The 16,656-nt window shown below is 42.2% G+C and overlaps 1 protein-coding gene across 2 annotated transcripts in view; it reads left to right on the top strand.

Annotated features, from left to right (window-relative positions):
• LARP4B (La ribonucleoprotein 4B) overlaps positions 1 to 14,492 on the top strand; it is an 82,459-nt gene extending 67,967 nt beyond the window's left edge. The window contains exons 14-18 of one of the 2 annotated variants that reach the window (XM_037510530.2): positions 3,862 to 3,907; positions 6,411 to 6,575; positions 9,051 to 9,175; positions 9,264 to 9,372; positions 10,824 to 14,492. In XM_037510530.2, coding sequence (XP_037366427.1) covers positions 3,862 to 3,907; positions 6,411 to 6,575; positions 9,051 to 9,175; positions 9,264 to 9,372; positions 10,824 to 11,096 — 718 coding nt within the window. In that variant the 3' untranslated portion in view covers positions 11,097 to 14,492. The remainder of the gene's footprint in view (positions 1 to 3,861; positions 3,908 to 6,410; positions 6,576 to 9,050; positions 9,176 to 9,263; positions 9,373 to 10,823) is intronic. The other variant, XM_037510531.2, reaches the window with a different exon arrangement.
• The last annotated feature ends 2,164 nt before the right edge of the window (positions 14,493 to 16,656 follow it).

Raw genomic sequence — 16,656 nt, 5'->3', positions numbered from 1 at the left:
ATGCATTTATATAATTACTGAGAGAGGAATTACTCTTAGGACTGAGATGAAACTGGTTTCATCTTTTTTTGTGATAGAAAGTGATTCACTGTGAAAAGAACTGTGGCTGGAATGGAGCCATGTTAAGCCAAGCCGTGATTTGTGGAGGGCTTGATACTTGACCTCCTGTCAGCCTGTGGCCTTCTGTCTTCTCCACTCCCACCAACACAGAGGTCCCTGGTGCCCGGCCAGAATGTCACACAGGAGCAGATAATGAGTCTAAGTTCCATTCCCACCAATTGTATTTATAGACATTAGCTGTGATTGTGAAGTGGCACCTGTTGGCCACATTAAAGGGGAGCTTTTACCTATTTCCATGTCAGGCAAGCAGTCAGGTACCCTGGGTCTCTCAGTATCTGTGTTATTACCTGGGGTCAAGACATTGGGCTGGTCCACTTCTTCCCACATTTCCATTGGTGTACCTTGCTGCTGCCTTGCCTCCTGACACCTCCATTAGAGGGACAAGATTAGAAAAGATGCCAGTTACTCACAGCTTTTTATTCAGTCAGCATCCTGCAAGCGTTGACAGATTGGAGCCGGCTTTATCCAGTCCCTTGCTCAGTGCTTAGCTCTCTTTGGGTTATGGGGGAGGAAATCCCTGCTGACAGATGACTAGCAATTTTCTTTGTAATTGGAAAAATGCCTAAACATTTTCTTTTTAACCTACTTTGAATATTTTAAATGCAGATATTTCTAAGTGACCCATGCCAAGAACGCAGCACAGTATCTGACTTACAAAAGCTGCTCCTCCTCCCTGGCATGCATCTGGGAGTATGAGAGCTCCCTTGTATTTGTGCTGGTAAATCCCTATAGCTAGGCATAACTGAAGGTGGCACTCTGCTGCAGAACTGATATGGTGTGCTGCATGTCACCAGGAAACTTGTAAACTTGGTATTAGAGAACTAAATAGTCAAAAGAGTCAAAGTATAGACACATGGAACTGGGATACAATGGGGAGAGTTTGGTTATTAGATCAAGAGGCTTGGAGTGGACCCTGTGGAGCTTCAGCCAGACTATTAGACAGGGCCACCAGCCACACTAAGGTGGTACCTGGGGCTCTTGTTGGTGCTTGTGGAGGGGACAGCAAGGACAAGTACCTGGGCCCTTCCCCAGCTCCCTGCCCTCATGTACCTCTAGCACTCCTTACTGGGAGAAGCTGTATAAAAAGTATCCTGGCAGTGCAAAGATGGCCTGTAGAAGGTCTACCCCAGCATTCCAGCATATGGCCTCTGGCCACACATCTATCTTCCAATAGTGTACAGATTTCCAGTGGCAACAGTAGTGAGTCAATACTTTAGACTAACAAGTGGGAGTGTCCCACCATCCCCCCACAACAAGGAAGCCATACATACTGTTATCTAAAAAGTCTGTAACCTGAGGACTGTGACTACAGTAGAACATCAGGAGGAAAGCATTTGCATAGCCAGTATACATGGTGAGCAGAGAAAGTGACCTTGACAATTGGCTCTCCTCTGTCTCCAGATCAGGCATCGGTGCTTAGGACTCTTCAGCTGGCGGGGGATCCAGACTGTCCTTCCTGAAAGACCTACATCCATGGTGGTTGTTCCACAACAGCAACCTGCCTCCTCCTCCCCACACCACCCCCCCCTTTCTTCTTTCCTGGGTCTCTTGTTTTCTGTGAACTCTTGGTCATCAAGAAGTAGTACAAGTCGTTTCATGGAACCCCTGAAACCAGACATGGCTCTCTTATCTCTGTGGAGCAGCCTCATAGGGCAGGCATCAGTCAGGTTCCGTGGAACAAGGAACCCAGCAGAATGCCATCTCAGTCATGTCACCTGGTGTGAGTGTTCTGCTTTGGGGAGCAAGATAGCCAAACTATCAGAACTCAAAGTTGTGGGTACAGAAAGCAAAAATGGTGCTGGTGGAATGTTGGCTATACTAGGGATATGCCCCCTTCCAGCTCTGCTGTGTGGTGCTTAACATTGCATGCTACTGTGGCCCCTGCTGTTGCCAAATGCAAAGCATGCTACCTTTGGTCAAATTAGGGTTATCCTTTGAAGGCATTGCTGGCCCATGAGACTTGCAGCTGAGTCTTTGCCCAACCAGTCCCCTCCTTGAGGATGTGACATACACCATTTTTAAAGTGGGGTGGGTGACTATGTCTAGCTAGCCTTGCACAGGCACCATCAAATCCTCTGAGGGGTCCCATGGATTGTGGTAGACAGATCCATGCAGCATGTGTGCCTTCTGGGTAGGCAGAACCACTGCCATCTCTGGCTGCTAGGTACCTGGTACCCCGGTCAGTTGCGACAAACAGGGTAGCCTCATTGCCCTCCTGTTGTACATTTGCAGTGATGGGGAGGAAGCTACATGTCCCCTCTTTCACCTGCTTCTTGAGGGTCTCTTCTAGAGTAGATGGTTTTTGGTAAGCAGTTGAAACACAAGTCTGCATACTGTCCACCCCATGAGACTTTTTCTGAGGTCTCCTTGTCTGTAGACATTGGGTGTTGATTTGTAGATCTCCAGCCAGCCATTCCCCTACATGAGAACCTGTGTGCAGCCACACTCCAGCCATTTCTGTCATAGACACAAGGCAGCAGATATGTTGCTTGAATTTCTGCCCTTTAGCTTATGGAAACATTCCTAGGATGTAATGCTGAGGCAGGGGGCATGCTGCACAGCCTTTATAATCTAGGTCTTGGGCTGCAGGGGTGGGTCACAGAGCAGCAGGACCATGTGAATTGTTGCGTTTGTGCCCCTCTCTGTGGCTTAGTGCCCATTGGTGATGAACAGCTCTCATCCGTGGTTATTAGTTTTTAGTCAGGCATGTAGTTTCTGCTAGGGGCTAGGTAACAGCTTGAAACTATTTCTGGAATAAAGTTTCTACAAGAAAAGGTGTGACTTTGCTCCAAAATCCTGGAGATTGGCACTGTGCTTATTCTAGAAGGGCTGGCCAGAGAATTCATAGAGTGCCCCTGCTTCTTAATTGTTCTAATTAATTAGGCCATGATAGTCAAGACCGCTTTTAGTTTTTCTGTGAAGCGGCCAATCAAGATTATTTCTAAACACCTTTCCAGCTTACATGATACAAGGCTCTCAAGTCTCTGCATTCAGTTGAAATGGCAAAGGGATCAGTAAATAGACATAAAATTATAAATTTAAATGAATATTTGAATTGTTTGGCCACATAAACCCATCCTGGGCAGTGAAAGTATCTGAGCATCCTCAGGGCTAATGTGAAACCTCCTCTTCTTAGCTGTGTTTGTGTAATTATGAGCTGCAATGCGCGGCATGATGCTCCTGCCTGTGCATCTCAGTAATTGGCAGTAATCTAGAATGTTGTTCATGCAAGTAACAGTTAGACATAGAAAGTGCTTGGGACTTAGAAACCCTTGTGTGGTGTAGTTATGACAAGCTGGTGTCTAGGTGACACAGGGGCTGAAGAAGAGGCCAACAGAGGAAGTAGGTGTTTGGGTACTTCCTATTTCAATGATAAATCTAATCAACTTTATCACTGCTTAACAGTTCACCTATATAATTCAATATCACATTTTACACATCTTGTCATTCAGCTGAATGAATATTCAAATAGTCATATAAGAAAAATTCCTAATAGCCACTTGTAAAATTCTTCTAATGTTTTTTTTTCTTTCTTTTTGAATGTCTTTTAGTTATATCACTTTTTTGCAAGATTTTTGATCATTTCCCATATTAAGGTTGACTTTCAGAATCAAAAATTATCTTTTAAAGATTGCAAAGTAATAAAGACTAAATTGGTGGTTTGCTTTGAATACGTGTGCCTTATGAAAAAAATGTTTCAAGGGGGGAAAAATTAACAGTCTTTGCTTTCTTTTCTTCTAGGAAAAATTCCTTTGGTTATCGGAAGAAAAGGGAGGAGAAGTTTACAGTGAGTAGATAAAACCTGTGTTATTTCACATTTAAATCTAATCAATACTACACAGACATTCAAGTTATTAATGAGTTGAATGAAGATTAACAGATGAGAAGGATCTTTTAATGTGATATCCATTAAGTGATAGTGAGAACCTCAGGAAAGAGATGGTAGGGATTTCAGAAATAGATTGCTAGCTCATTTCCTGTGTGTTACTGCATGGCTTGTGCATGTGTGTGTGCACTGTGGAACAGGTGCAAGTAGGAGCACAGACTGTCTGCAGAAGTCTAGGGGAGTACTTTCTGCTTGAGTAACCTATCACATAACTTTAAATAACTGGGAGTACAAGTTTTGAAAAGCAGAGTAAATTTCCCCTTCATAGGCATTAATCAGTATTTTTCTGTATATGCACAATGGAAAGTACTATTGCCTTCTGTAACTTATGGTCAGGACCAACCCAAAAATAAGTCAAAAATTTATGTACATGGTAGGTGCATGGGGCAGAGTCATGTTTGGGGTGGTTAAATGTTCCTCCTACAGATAATACTTCTATACTCCAAGTGGTGGGAGAGCATTTTGGGCAGAATTTTCCAAGTGTGTGAATATGGAAAAGGAGACTAAATGTTTGGAGGACTGGTGAAGACCTTGAGAAAATTCTTGGTCTAGTACCCTGAGCTATTGAGGAGTAGCAGTTTTTCGTTACAAAAGATATATTTTCATTTGAACTTAGAACACATAAATTAATAATATTGTAAACACCCACAGTTCTACCTCACGAGCCAGTTTAGATTTTGATTAACCTTTTTGGGAAGGAAGTTTGTATCAGTTGATTTCAGCTGGAATTAATGAATTCCTGTAATACTTGGATTAACAAGACCAGTGTCTGAATCTCTTCATATACAAGTTACCTTATAGTAATCATTCTCACTGATCACTTGGTCACCTTTAGGGCTGAAATTTCTTTTTGTTACATGTGTTTTCCTGATTCATGTGTTAATATGTGGGAACTACTGAAAGCTGAGACACATGACTCATTTATGTTTATTCAGAGACTGGACCTGTTCTATTGGGTACTCTAATGACTTAGAAACTTAAAGATGGGTAACAAGAGTATAAGTAGTTGGCCTGTCCAAGCCCATAGGACCAGGGACAGCAATCATCTCCTCCAGCTGTTCAAATCCTAAAAATGTTCAGACTGATTTCAAAATCAAGCCTTATTCTGTTGCCTCTTTCATTTTGTAACTCCTCTATCTGGGCAGTTGCCTGTCTCTTTTGTTACTAAAAAATAGAGATTTAGTAGATTTTTGTGAAGTCTCTCTTCCTAGAAATGATTATATTCTAAAATGCTGGCTCACCTCAGAAACATGCAGATGTTTGAAATATAGCTCCTAAAGATTGCTTTCATCTGAATTTCAGACTTTTTGCTCTAAGTTTCAGGAAACTTATTTTGCTAAAGTATAAAGGGAGTGCAGTGGGCAAGTGATAATAACACAGTCTGAGTTTGGAGTTTAACCCAGATTGAGCAAAATTAGGTTACCCTCAGCACCCATCATCCAGGAGAGGAGCACCCAACAGGTAACTCATGTCACTACAGGAGTGAGTTCTCCCTCAAGTGAATTCTAACAGGTATTCTCTAGATTCTACTTCTGTAGGGAATAATCTTCCTTTTAATATAAATTTCTGGGAAAAGTTAACCCTTTCCAGTTCAATGAACCCCATGAGAGCACTGTTTCCTTCAGAGCAGCCCAGCATTCCAAGGAGAAGTACCTGTGCTAGTCCTAAATATAAGCCCATTTCCCCTTGCTGGTCTTGATAGCCTTCAACCAAGCAACTGGATACAGCAAAATAATTTCTGTCTTGCTACCAAATTGGCTAGTAGTTTTTTCAATAAAAATCTATCACTATTTCTCCTGAGAGCTTGGGTTTATAAATTATACTCAGATGTGATTATGCCAGGTTTGCTTTCTTGGAGCCAGTAAATCTGAAAGGAATCTGTTATCAAAATTTATGTTTTTATATATTGATTTAAAAATATAAAGTGTTTTCCACAAGTTAATTTCCAGTTAATGGGAAGTCCCCCCTTCATTTTTTAAATAGAAATCTTTTTGTGAAAAGATTTTACCCAGCATGTAGAGAGTTGAAAGAGTGGCATTTTGTTTGTTTTCACTGTCTCCTTTATGGCTTAGTTATAAACTATGCTATAATAATATCAAACTTGTCTGGAGATGAATACAGTCTAGACTCGGACTGTTCTGCTTTTTATCTGAGGTTGGAGTTATTTTGCAATTTCTCGCTTGTTTGTAGTTACACTTTGCTGCTGTCAGCTGCATACCTGTGTCCTACCTGGTTTGTTAGCTGACTGGCCTGGGAACCAGGGTCCTTGGTAGTCACAGAGGAGCTACTTCATGAGATTTCAGCTTTTAGCTCTGCTCTTAATGATAGAGCACATGCCTAATAAATGACCTGTAGTACTGACTATCTACATTTGTGCAACTTTATGGGTGTTGTTCTCTTTCAGAGGAGTCAAACTCAGTCTCCAACACCACCAAAGCCTCCGTCCCCAAGCTTCGAGTTAGGGCTGTCCAACTTCCCCCCACTGCCTGGAGCTGCAGGCCATTTGAAGACAGACGACTTGTTTGAAAACAGGCTGTCTAGCTTGTTAATAGGATCATCAAAAGAAAGGGTAAGATACTTATCAGTAGCCTAATGGCTAACCCTTACTGAGTGCTGATTTTGTCAGGTGCTTTGCCTGGCTCTTAGGACACATTTTTTCATATGCAGAAGAGGTTCAGAGAGGTCAAGTGATTTGCAGAGGCCACACAGATTTGAGTGGGGGCGGGGGGATCAGATTGAACTTAGAACTGGACCTTCTTGGTTCTCTTCCTGCCTGCTGGGGTTGAAAGTAGAAACCTCTGTGCCATGCTATACTATACAGGTGCTTGCTTTCACCCCAAACTTCAGCTTGTATTTTTATTGTTGTTTAGGCCCTGCCTTTTTATAAGACAGAATAAAAAGGAAAAATCTGAAGTATGCCAGGGAAGTACTAAAACTTAATGATCTACATGAATTTCAAAAAACCTGGGATAAATTTGCTATAATATTGGTGGCTTTTGGTGAACTCTGTAGTCTGCCAAACAAGTAGTTTTCACTCCTTTGCACTGATTACAGTCCCAAGAATCAACCTGAGCTACACAAATCAGAGGGTGTAAGTTCCCACTGCTCCCTCTGGGTTATGCTATAGTCTACTGGTTAAGGAGAGGTCTCTCCCGGCGCCAGGAGTCACATGTGACAGCTCTGTGAATTCCTTCTTAGTAGCTGTGCAACCTGTACAATTTCTCAGCCTTGGCTATAAACCACAGTTTCCCCGTGTCTTCTTATGGAAATACACCCACCAGTACCTCACCCACTGACCCCAAAGCTAAGGAACCAAAGCCTTTTGTTTCTTAACTGAGGAAGGCTCTGCCTCTCAGCTGCATCCAGATGCCAGCATTTAACAGAGCACCCAGAAAGCCTCTTTAACACTAGGGCATGCGGGATTTATAAAGCCATGTGTTTAGCCCTCTTTCTCTTGGTACTTGACTACTGCTCCTGTTGTTAACCTTCAAGGTTGAATGGATCATTCATGTTAAATAGAACCTGTCTTTGAACATTATTTTAAGTCTTACAATTATGAGCAATCATTTCTCGTTATGACTGCCTTTTAGAATGACGTTAGAAAATTAGTACAGTTTAGAGATCATAGATTCTAGTCTTCACTAACCCTATTCTTCTCCCTTCCCTTTACCGGTAACACTAGACAAGCAGAGGAGCAGAACAAATAGCCTCTACCCCTCTCCTTCAAAGTCGTACTGTTTTTCTTTTTACATTTTTAAGTTTCTGTGCAATGTTTCTTTTAAAGGATTACTAATTTTAAAAGTCTGAACCTGATTCCAGGGCCAGGTGAAGCTTTACATTGTTGGTTCCCAGCAGAGCACCCACAGGAGCTTTCTGTCGCCTCAGCACTAGAGTTCTAGAGCTAGCTGGGAATGATTTGACAGCTCACAGGTGCATTCCTGCCCTCATTGATTTGGGCCTGGGTGTAGGAAGGCCCATAGGAGCCTGGGTGTGGTCACACTTGAACTCCCCACTTTGTAGGAGCATATCCTAAGTGTCGGGCGCTTTCACCAAAAGGAGGCATTTCCTGTATTCATAGTTTCACCAGTTTAAATACTTTCAGCTCATGCAGGAAATGGTAAAGATTCTGGTGCTCAGGGAGGGCCTCCCGGTCCTGCTCACTGTCACCAGAGCACCATTCTAACATTCTCTTCTGTTTACTTTTTATCTGTTTGCAAAAGTAGATCCTTTTTAGAAAATGTCATTTTGCACTTAATGTCACTTCCAGTTTATCCCCCCTCCTTTTTTTTTTGTTAAATGTGTAATGTACTCAAACTGTGGTATGTGAGGGTCACTGCTTGATGAAAGAACACCTAGCATTGTAAAGTCTTTCCTTTGTATTCTTATAGACATTAACCTTTTAAGCCTCCCTTTTAAGTTTCCTTCTCTTTTAAATTGGAACAGTAGATACATCTGCGTTCATGATTGCAAATTCAGGTGGGGAAAAAGTGCCTTCAGCACCTACATCTACCACAATACACCCAAATGTGTGTTGGGAAGGAGGAGGTGTGTGCGTTTTCAGTTACAGGCTATATTGAATTGTGTTGGGAATGCGGCCTTTAGCAGATAAAATGTAAGTGTTCATTACGTCTAGGACATACTGGGCACTGAGGTGTCAGAGATGAATAAGATGTTTTTGATACCTATTCAATTGAGAAAACAAGTTGCAGATAATTATAACCTGGAATGGTGAGATGTTTCCCGCGCAGAAAGCCAAAGAGCCTCTGTAGGCAGAAGGACAGACTTGGATCTGTTTCCTCATGCTGTCAGTTGGCAGTTTTCCAACCCTTCTCCCTGGGTGGGGCCCACTCATTCAATACTACGCAGAAATGGCCCTCTTTGCTCCCAGAAGGATGATGGGCCATGTCTTTGGCAAATATGCTGGAGTTTCTGTGCCTGTATCAACCACACATTATTGTCTTTGGTATATATAAAACTGTAAGACAGAAAGATCTGAGCATTACTTCTCAGGCCAATTATGAACTGTTACTCTGGTGGTTTTCAGAGCCTAAATGCGGATGCAGGCACGAACACTATTCCCACAGTCACCCCTAGAGAGCCCTCGGTGCCAGCTTCCTGTGCAGTGTCAACGACCTTCGAACGCTCCCCTTCTCCCGCCCACTTACCGGAGTAAGTACTGCCTTCTGCCCTGAGTTCATATTGACTGATTAGTTACTTATAGCATGGAAGATTCAAATATTGGGCGGCATTTTTACAGGGATCCCAAGGTGGTTGAGAAGCAGAGGGAAACCCCAAGTGTGGAAAGACTTCCTACTACCCTAACGACAACTGCGAGTAAATCAGTGCAAGTGAACGGCGCTGCCACGGTACGTGCCCCTACCCTCATAGAGGCACCAGAGGTGCTTAGGCAGTAGGACGACAGCTCCTCTGCATCAGATTGTATTCAGTAAAATCTTATTTGCTAGGTGTGTACAACTGTGTGCATTGTGTTTTCTATACAGAATAGTTGAATGTTTCCTAATAATTTCCAGTAACTTTGCTGACTGTCTCATTACCACAACAGTACAGTCTTTTTATGTTATCTTCAGCTAATAGAGGTGCTGTTTTGAGTAGTAGTCAGATTCCAACTCTTTTTTTTTTTTTTAAAGGGATATGAGGGTTTTTTTTTTTTAGATCTATTTATTTTTATTTATACAAGAGCCGGGGGAACAGGCCAGATGCTCGGGAGGGTAAGAGGATTCACCAGAAACAGAGCAGGGAACAGAACAGGCAAACTGACGAAATACACTGCAGAGGGAAGCAGTGGGTGAGACAGGAGAGGTCTGCTCGCCATGTGGGTTGCTCTGAGGCCTGTGGGGATCGAACTGGCACTGCAGAGGCTGCGGACAGCTTCACAGCGCTGCGCTCAACCGCCTATGCCACCAGGGAGGCCCCAGATTCCCACTCTTTTAGGATTGAATGTTGTAGGGAGGATGATAAAAATGTAGTAGACCCTATAGCAAGTGGAGTTGCACTGTAGCACCCCCATCTCTGTAGGTACCCCAGGTCTGACTCCTTTCACCTTTCTCATCATGTCCTTCTGTGGCAAGTCAGCCTTTTTCAATCTGGTTTGTGTTGTTTGAGTGTTTGTCCTTTAGATTTAGGAGTTACACTCTTACTGTACAGTAGGTTGAATTTTTAGGGGGGAAAACTATAGGTCAAATTATTTTTAAATTAATGGTTTATGGAAGTGGAGTATTTTAAAATTTTCTTCTCTACATCTTTAACCTTCATGCTTTTCCCTACCTGAAAACTCCATGAACTTCATTTTACATTTTTAACTCTGTTGTCACTTTTCTTGGACCCACACTTCCAGCTCTCTATACTTTGAAATATGTACAAACATTTTTAAATACTACTTTTGAATTTCATTTGTAAGAGATGACTGCATTTTCTTCTGAGCATTCCTAAAAGTCGATGCCGTATGCAATGATGATGTGTTTTTGAAAGGAGTGTGGGTATCTCCTTTTAGGCTTCCATGTTACCCAAGGATGCTGTAAGGCCCATTGTTGGGAAGATTTTTATCTATCTCAGTACCTTTTCTAATTTTACCCATTTTTAAAAGATATTTCTAGGATATCTTGGAGAGAAAGTTGTATCATAGGAGAAACTAAGTTGTTAAAACTACAAACTTTTTAAATGTAAAAATACTTCAGAATGTGGAAATTTGGTTGTAGTTGAAATTGTTTTACTTTGGCCTTAAGTGAACCTTGTTTCCTATGTTGTCACTGGAGACTTCATTTTATGCATGTCATCCCAGAGTTGTGTTTTTTCTCAGGAACTGCGAAAACCCAGCTACGCGGAGATTTGTCAGAGGACGAGTAGAGAGCCTCCTTCGTCCCCATTGCAACCCCAAAAAGAACAGAAGCCAAACACTGCTGGTTGTGGGAAGGAAGAAAAGAAGGTCGCCGAGAGAGAGCCTCCTGCCCCCAAGTCCAACCCTGGACCCCCCAGAGACCAGAGGAGGCCGCCAGGCCGCCGGCCCTCGCCCTCCGCCACAGGAAAGCGTCCACACAGAGAACAGAGTCCCCCTCCCAAGTCTCCCCAGTGAGAGTGAGGTCTGGGAGGGAGGCGAGGAGCTGAGGCCGCCACAAGGCGCTGCCCACTCGGTACCGAGAATGAGCCGCTGGTTAGGAGCTTGCAGTGCAGATGGGGCCCATGAGAGGCCTGTAGTTATTTTTCTTCTATGAGTCGGATTTTCCCCCTCTTGAAAAAAATCTATTTTTCAGGATTTAATTAATATAAACCTTATTTTAGGTTGGTGCTTAACTGGAGGTGATGCATAAGTCTGATTTTTTTCAGGATAGAAAATGCATTTATCCTAACAAATTGATATTTTTTATTAAGCCTCCATGTGGCTATGAATGCAAGCTATATATAGTGAGTTTTTCTAAATTAAGTGGAACTATGCTACTTCATTTTTTAAAAAAAAACTGGTTAGCAAGTGCATAACTCTAAAATGTCCAGATGGACACTGAGGGCTGATGACAGCGGGTTGGGGGTGGAATGTGGCCTGGAGAAGCAATGGTAGGATGGCTCAACGCGCTGACATGGGAGTTACACTTCCATACAGAATCCTTATTGGGATTCTAGCATTCATTTAAAAAGTGTAGCCCATTTTTGATCTAGTGGGCAGTATGAACCTGCAGAGAGCACCCTAGAGAGACCTGAAACCTCGAGTTTGATGTACTGCAAGCAAGTAACCAGCTTCTCACTCCAGTTTCAAGTGGCTGTTATGTGATATGAATTCAAAGCACATTGTGAATAGAACCTAAATGAAGCATAAACTTTGTTGCCCACTGACATGTTATGGCAGAATTGTACCCTGATGCTGTCTTGCTCCCGAGCTGGCAGGGAGAGGGGGGAGCCTGCCCCAGCTCCTTCATGACCCCCACACCTCCACATCACACACAGATCTAAGTGTTTTTAGTCATGAGAGAATGGTGTTTGTGGTGGAGGATAAAAGTTCCCGCTCTTACCTCCAAGACTAGGGTCTTGCTGATCCCCTCTGGGAGTGCTGCACTCTGAAGTGTGCACTAAAGCTAGCAGTTTATGATAAAGTTAGATGTAAATTATTTTGTTTTAAAATTCCTAAATTTTTTTCTTTAAGTATTCTAAGCAGCAGACATTAAAGTAAGAATATTTCCTGCTAAATGTAACCATACAGTTTATTCCACAAAATGTTATTTAACAAGACTGAGGTTTGTTTTTTTGTTTTTTTGTTTTTTTTTTGAAATTATTTCCATCCAATATTTAAAGACTTGAATTTTATTTAAACTTGAAAATGACTTTGCCTTAACTTTTGTATAAGACAGCTTAGAGTTCATGGAGCCCGGCCCCTGGGTTGGCACAAGTGGATTACAGTTACTCAGTTAGGTGGGATCTGCTGTCACTAGTTTTACTGAGTAAGCATACTGTAGTGCAAGAACTAGCAGTAGTGTTTGTAATATACCTTGAAGATCTAAAGCAGTTGATCTTTTTTCAGATTCTTGAAAAATCCTGTAAATGCAAATAGTCAATACTGTATTAAATATGTGCACTTGGGAGTGTGTGCTTTGCTTGTACAGTTGTAAATAATCAGAACATATTAAAAAGGTACCCTAAAGAGAAAAATCTGATAAAAATTATTGATATATTATAAATGTTGCTATTGAGCTGGATGTAGATAAACTAAATGTTGTGGTTTGAATATTATTTTAAATTTGTTGAGGTTTTTTTTCTTTTTCTCTTATACTGGTGTGTTGAACTGATTCTGCCTCTTTGCTGCTGCAAAAGGGAAATAGAAAGTCTTATTAAAGCCTTCAGATGTTTTCATGCTCTTTTTAAAGTATGTAAATATGTACTAATCATATCTAATGTGAAAGGGTTTTTGAAGTATAATATAGAAAGCAGAAACTGGCAGGATCTTCAAGTGAAAGTTAAAAATAATCTACTACTTAAAATCATAAATAGCTAAGCATGATTTACACTGCCAGAGGAAAACATGCCTTGTTGCATTTGACATTTCCTCCAGAGCAGTTGTCATTATTCAAATATCTAGAAATACACACAGTGCTAATATTTTGCAAATGCCTGTTAAAGGAACATGGGAATTTATTTCTTTGTAATTGTCAGATGCTGACTTTAAAAATCAGAAATAATTGACCTCTTACATCCAAACTAATGAATACTGTGGAAAGAGTTGGCAAGGCAAGCCCTAAGTCCTAGGAATTCCTGAATGTTGCAGTCTTTGCTAGAGGAGGAAGTGGGTACCGTCAGCCGTCATCTCCAGATCACAAACCCTGTGGAGCCGAGACACTGGTTTTAACAACGGCCAATCCTTTTCCGCGTAGGTGGTGTGCTAGAGCCAGCAGCAGCTATCTGCTGTTTATCAGCAGGTCTAGACGGAGGAAAAGTGGTCACTTGCGATACGGCAGGGCACAGCCCCATTGTGGCAGGCAGATGGGACCAGCAGGTGTGCTGTGTGCGCTTCCGGTTCTGCTGCATGCAACTGGCTCCACACGCTGCATCTGTGTCCCTGCAGTCAGGCTGTTGCATCAAGAGTTAAAACCTTGCTCTGATATGATTTTTATAGCATCCTTTTTAATTAAGCAAAGGTAATAGATCAGATAGCTATAATGTTTAAAACAAACATAAAAACTTTTCTGATGTTAGAGATTTTCCACTCATAGAAAAGAATGGGATGTGCACAGCAGGAAGCTGTGGTGGCAGGCGCTCACAGACAGTGCCACACGCAACCAATAGTATTAATTTTAAAATGTAAGTCTTTCCTGTCCCCAGCAGTATCTCAAGGTATAGAATCAGAGATACAGTGATCACAAATGGCATTTTAACTTGTACAATTGTGTGGTGATACTTAACGCTTGGAAATGTAAGAGTCCGGCCCTTTTTCTCCAGACATGAATTTCAAGTAGAGTAGTTGCTTTTTAAGAGCTAGTGTCATGACGTTTATGATCAGGCCCTCCTGTAACCCCTCCCTGCTTGTCACCAGCTGGTGGCAAGAAATATGTTACGTTGCTGTATTAGTCAGGATCTCTGCCATTTCCACTAAAGCCTGGCTTGTTTTCTCGCGTGCACCAGGTGAGCAGAGGGTGAGCCTGTCTGTCTCTGCCATCAGTGACTGTACTTGGGGTTTGTGTGCTTCGGAGCCTGTTACACAGAGAGCAGCAGACAATCAAGATGGAGCAGAGCCAGCGGCTGCCAGTTCACAGACACGAGTGTAATGTGGAAGCTTCTTGAGGGCTTTTGTTTTTGTTCTACTTCTTTTCATTAAGACTGGAATCAAGCTTATGTGTAAACTTGGTAATTTAAGTTTCATTTTTGTGTCATTCAGTGTAAAACTGTCTAATTTGAAAAAATGTAGGTTATGAAAAATAAAGATTTAGGCACTGTTCAATTTTTCTTTTGATTTTTTTTTAATTAAAATTTTCTTTAAGAATGCATCATTTTTAAAAATCTTTTTTTTGCCTCTTCCCTTCAATTGTCTTATGAGAGTGAAATAGGCCTGCTCCCTGCCTGGGTTTGACTGAGGGTTGTCTGCAGCTCAAAGTTTCTCCCCAGTCAGTCTCATGTTTAAAATACTGGGGATGAGCATAAAAATCAAGTGTTCATGAAGAAACAGCTCAATGAGTCCCAGATTTACCACAAATATCCCTGCATCAAGACCTGTGTTTGTTGTGTTGAGTGGCAGTGTCTCACAAAGTTCCAGAAAGTCACATTAACTTGATATTGGGTCATTGTGGTTTTCAGTCTGTAAATAGCACGTATATCCTGAAAAGTGATACCATCAGAGGGAAAAGCTGGAGAGGGTGGGCCTGTGGGTCACTAAGTTAGTGGGCAGATGGGTACTTATATGTTATTGACTTCTCTGATTTGCCTATTCCTCCCGATCTGGTCTTTAATCCTTTGTTTCATATGTTGAAAATACCTTGTCTCAGTCTCTGCCAGTTGTATTAATTTTCTTAATAGTTTTTTCTAAGGATTTATTTATTTATGCATACAAGAGCTGGGGTACAGGCCAGAGGTGTTGGGCATGAGAGGATTCACCAGAGACAGAATAGGGAACAGAACAAGCAGATTGACCAAAGTACACTGCTAAAGAGAGCAGCAAGCAAAGCAGGAGAGGACTCTGCTGCGCCATGTGGGTACCTCCCTGGCCAGCTGGGGATTGAGCTCATGCTGCAGAGGCTGTGGACAGCTTCATAGGTTGCCTCTTAACCCCTTGCACCACCAAGGAGGCCCCAGTTGTATTAATTTTTAGAGTATCTTTTATCTTAGTTTTTCATGATGTGCTAAAATTTGCCAGTCTTTATGGTTTGAACATCTTGGACTTGTAGAAGACATTTTCCCTACCCACTTCTGTGACATGTCTGGAATTGTGTGTGTGTGTGTGTGTGTGTGTGTTCTCACATAAGAACGAAATTTACTTTTTGCCACATGGACAGTTTCTCTTTTCTATCTCACATATGCATTTCTTCTCCACGGATTTGTAATCCTTGTTTCTTACAGAGTTCCCACAGGTACATGCATCTTTAGGCTCTGTCTATAATGTCTAGAGTTCTGTCCCTTTGCTTATGCCATAAGATTTCAGTCATCCATCTTTCTACATTGTAAAAATTTCCTTTGTAAGTCTCACCACAATTAAATCTAGATCTGCTCCATTAGGCAGGAATTATGCCCTTCTTGATCACCATTATATCCCGATTTCTGTACATCACCTGTGACCTAAGTGCTCAATAGATATATATTCTCCATGCACAGCACTGGCCAGGAAACTAGGAATGAAATAATAACACAATGTGTTATTTTTACCTGATCACCCCAAAACTGAGTGGTTTAAAATGTGATCACACATCTGGATTGGCTGATGAAGGCTCTGCTCAGTAGATCTGCTGATCTTCAACCACACTTGCTAACAGATGTGTGTGTTGGCGGGCGGGTGGGTGGGGGTTGAGATACAGCTTGGATCCTAATGTCAAGGGTTTTGGGCCAGCAGGCTCCAAGGTATGTTCTTTCATGACCTGTGCAAGAGCCAAAGACCTAAATGTTTAAATCTACCCCCCCTCCAAAATTGAAATTGCTGCACTCCATTCCTTAGTACATCCATGTCTTCAACGTTAAAGTCCTGTGTTTAAGTCACTGGATGAAGCTGGCAATTGAAGCACCACCAGCAGATGGCCCAGGTCTGAAGGGCCATGACCCATTTCTGATGTAAGTAAACTTGGTCTGCTTAGGTTATCAGGATGCATATGTGAGGAGTTTTTCCTTGACTGCTGGATTCCTAGTCCACTTTGAGGAAAGGGGAGGTGAGATGGAGGACAGACACAACAAGGGTTGAGGTGGCTCCATTCTCCAGGGGGGCCAAGCAAGTTTGACCTGTGCTGTTAGAGACTGCTCCGTGGTGGTCCTGCTCTGTGTGGCTTTGAAGAGGAGTCACAGTTAAAGGACAGTGAGCCTGTGTCCCTGTCCTCCAGGGCTCAGGGTGGCATCATAGGGAAAGCCATTTGCTTTCTGCGGTGGGGAAGAATAACCACTAGGCCCAGGACTGTTAAGATGGATATGGAGCTGTTAACAGGACCCCCTGTGTGGCAAGGGGTCCCAGTTTCCAGGGT

Source organism: Talpa occidentalis, unplaced genomic scaffold, assembly GCF_014898055.3.
Source record: "Talpa occidentalis isolate TD23 unplaced genomic scaffold, MPIMG_talOcc4v2.1 talOcc4.14, whole genome shotgun sequence".
Classification (NCBI taxonomy): domain Eukaryota; kingdom Metazoa; phylum Chordata; class Mammalia; order Eulipotyphla; family Talpidae; genus Talpa; species Talpa occidentalis.
The sequence above is the reverse complement of the archived record's forward strand: the minus strand, read 5'-3'. Positions and strand labels throughout refer to the sequence as shown.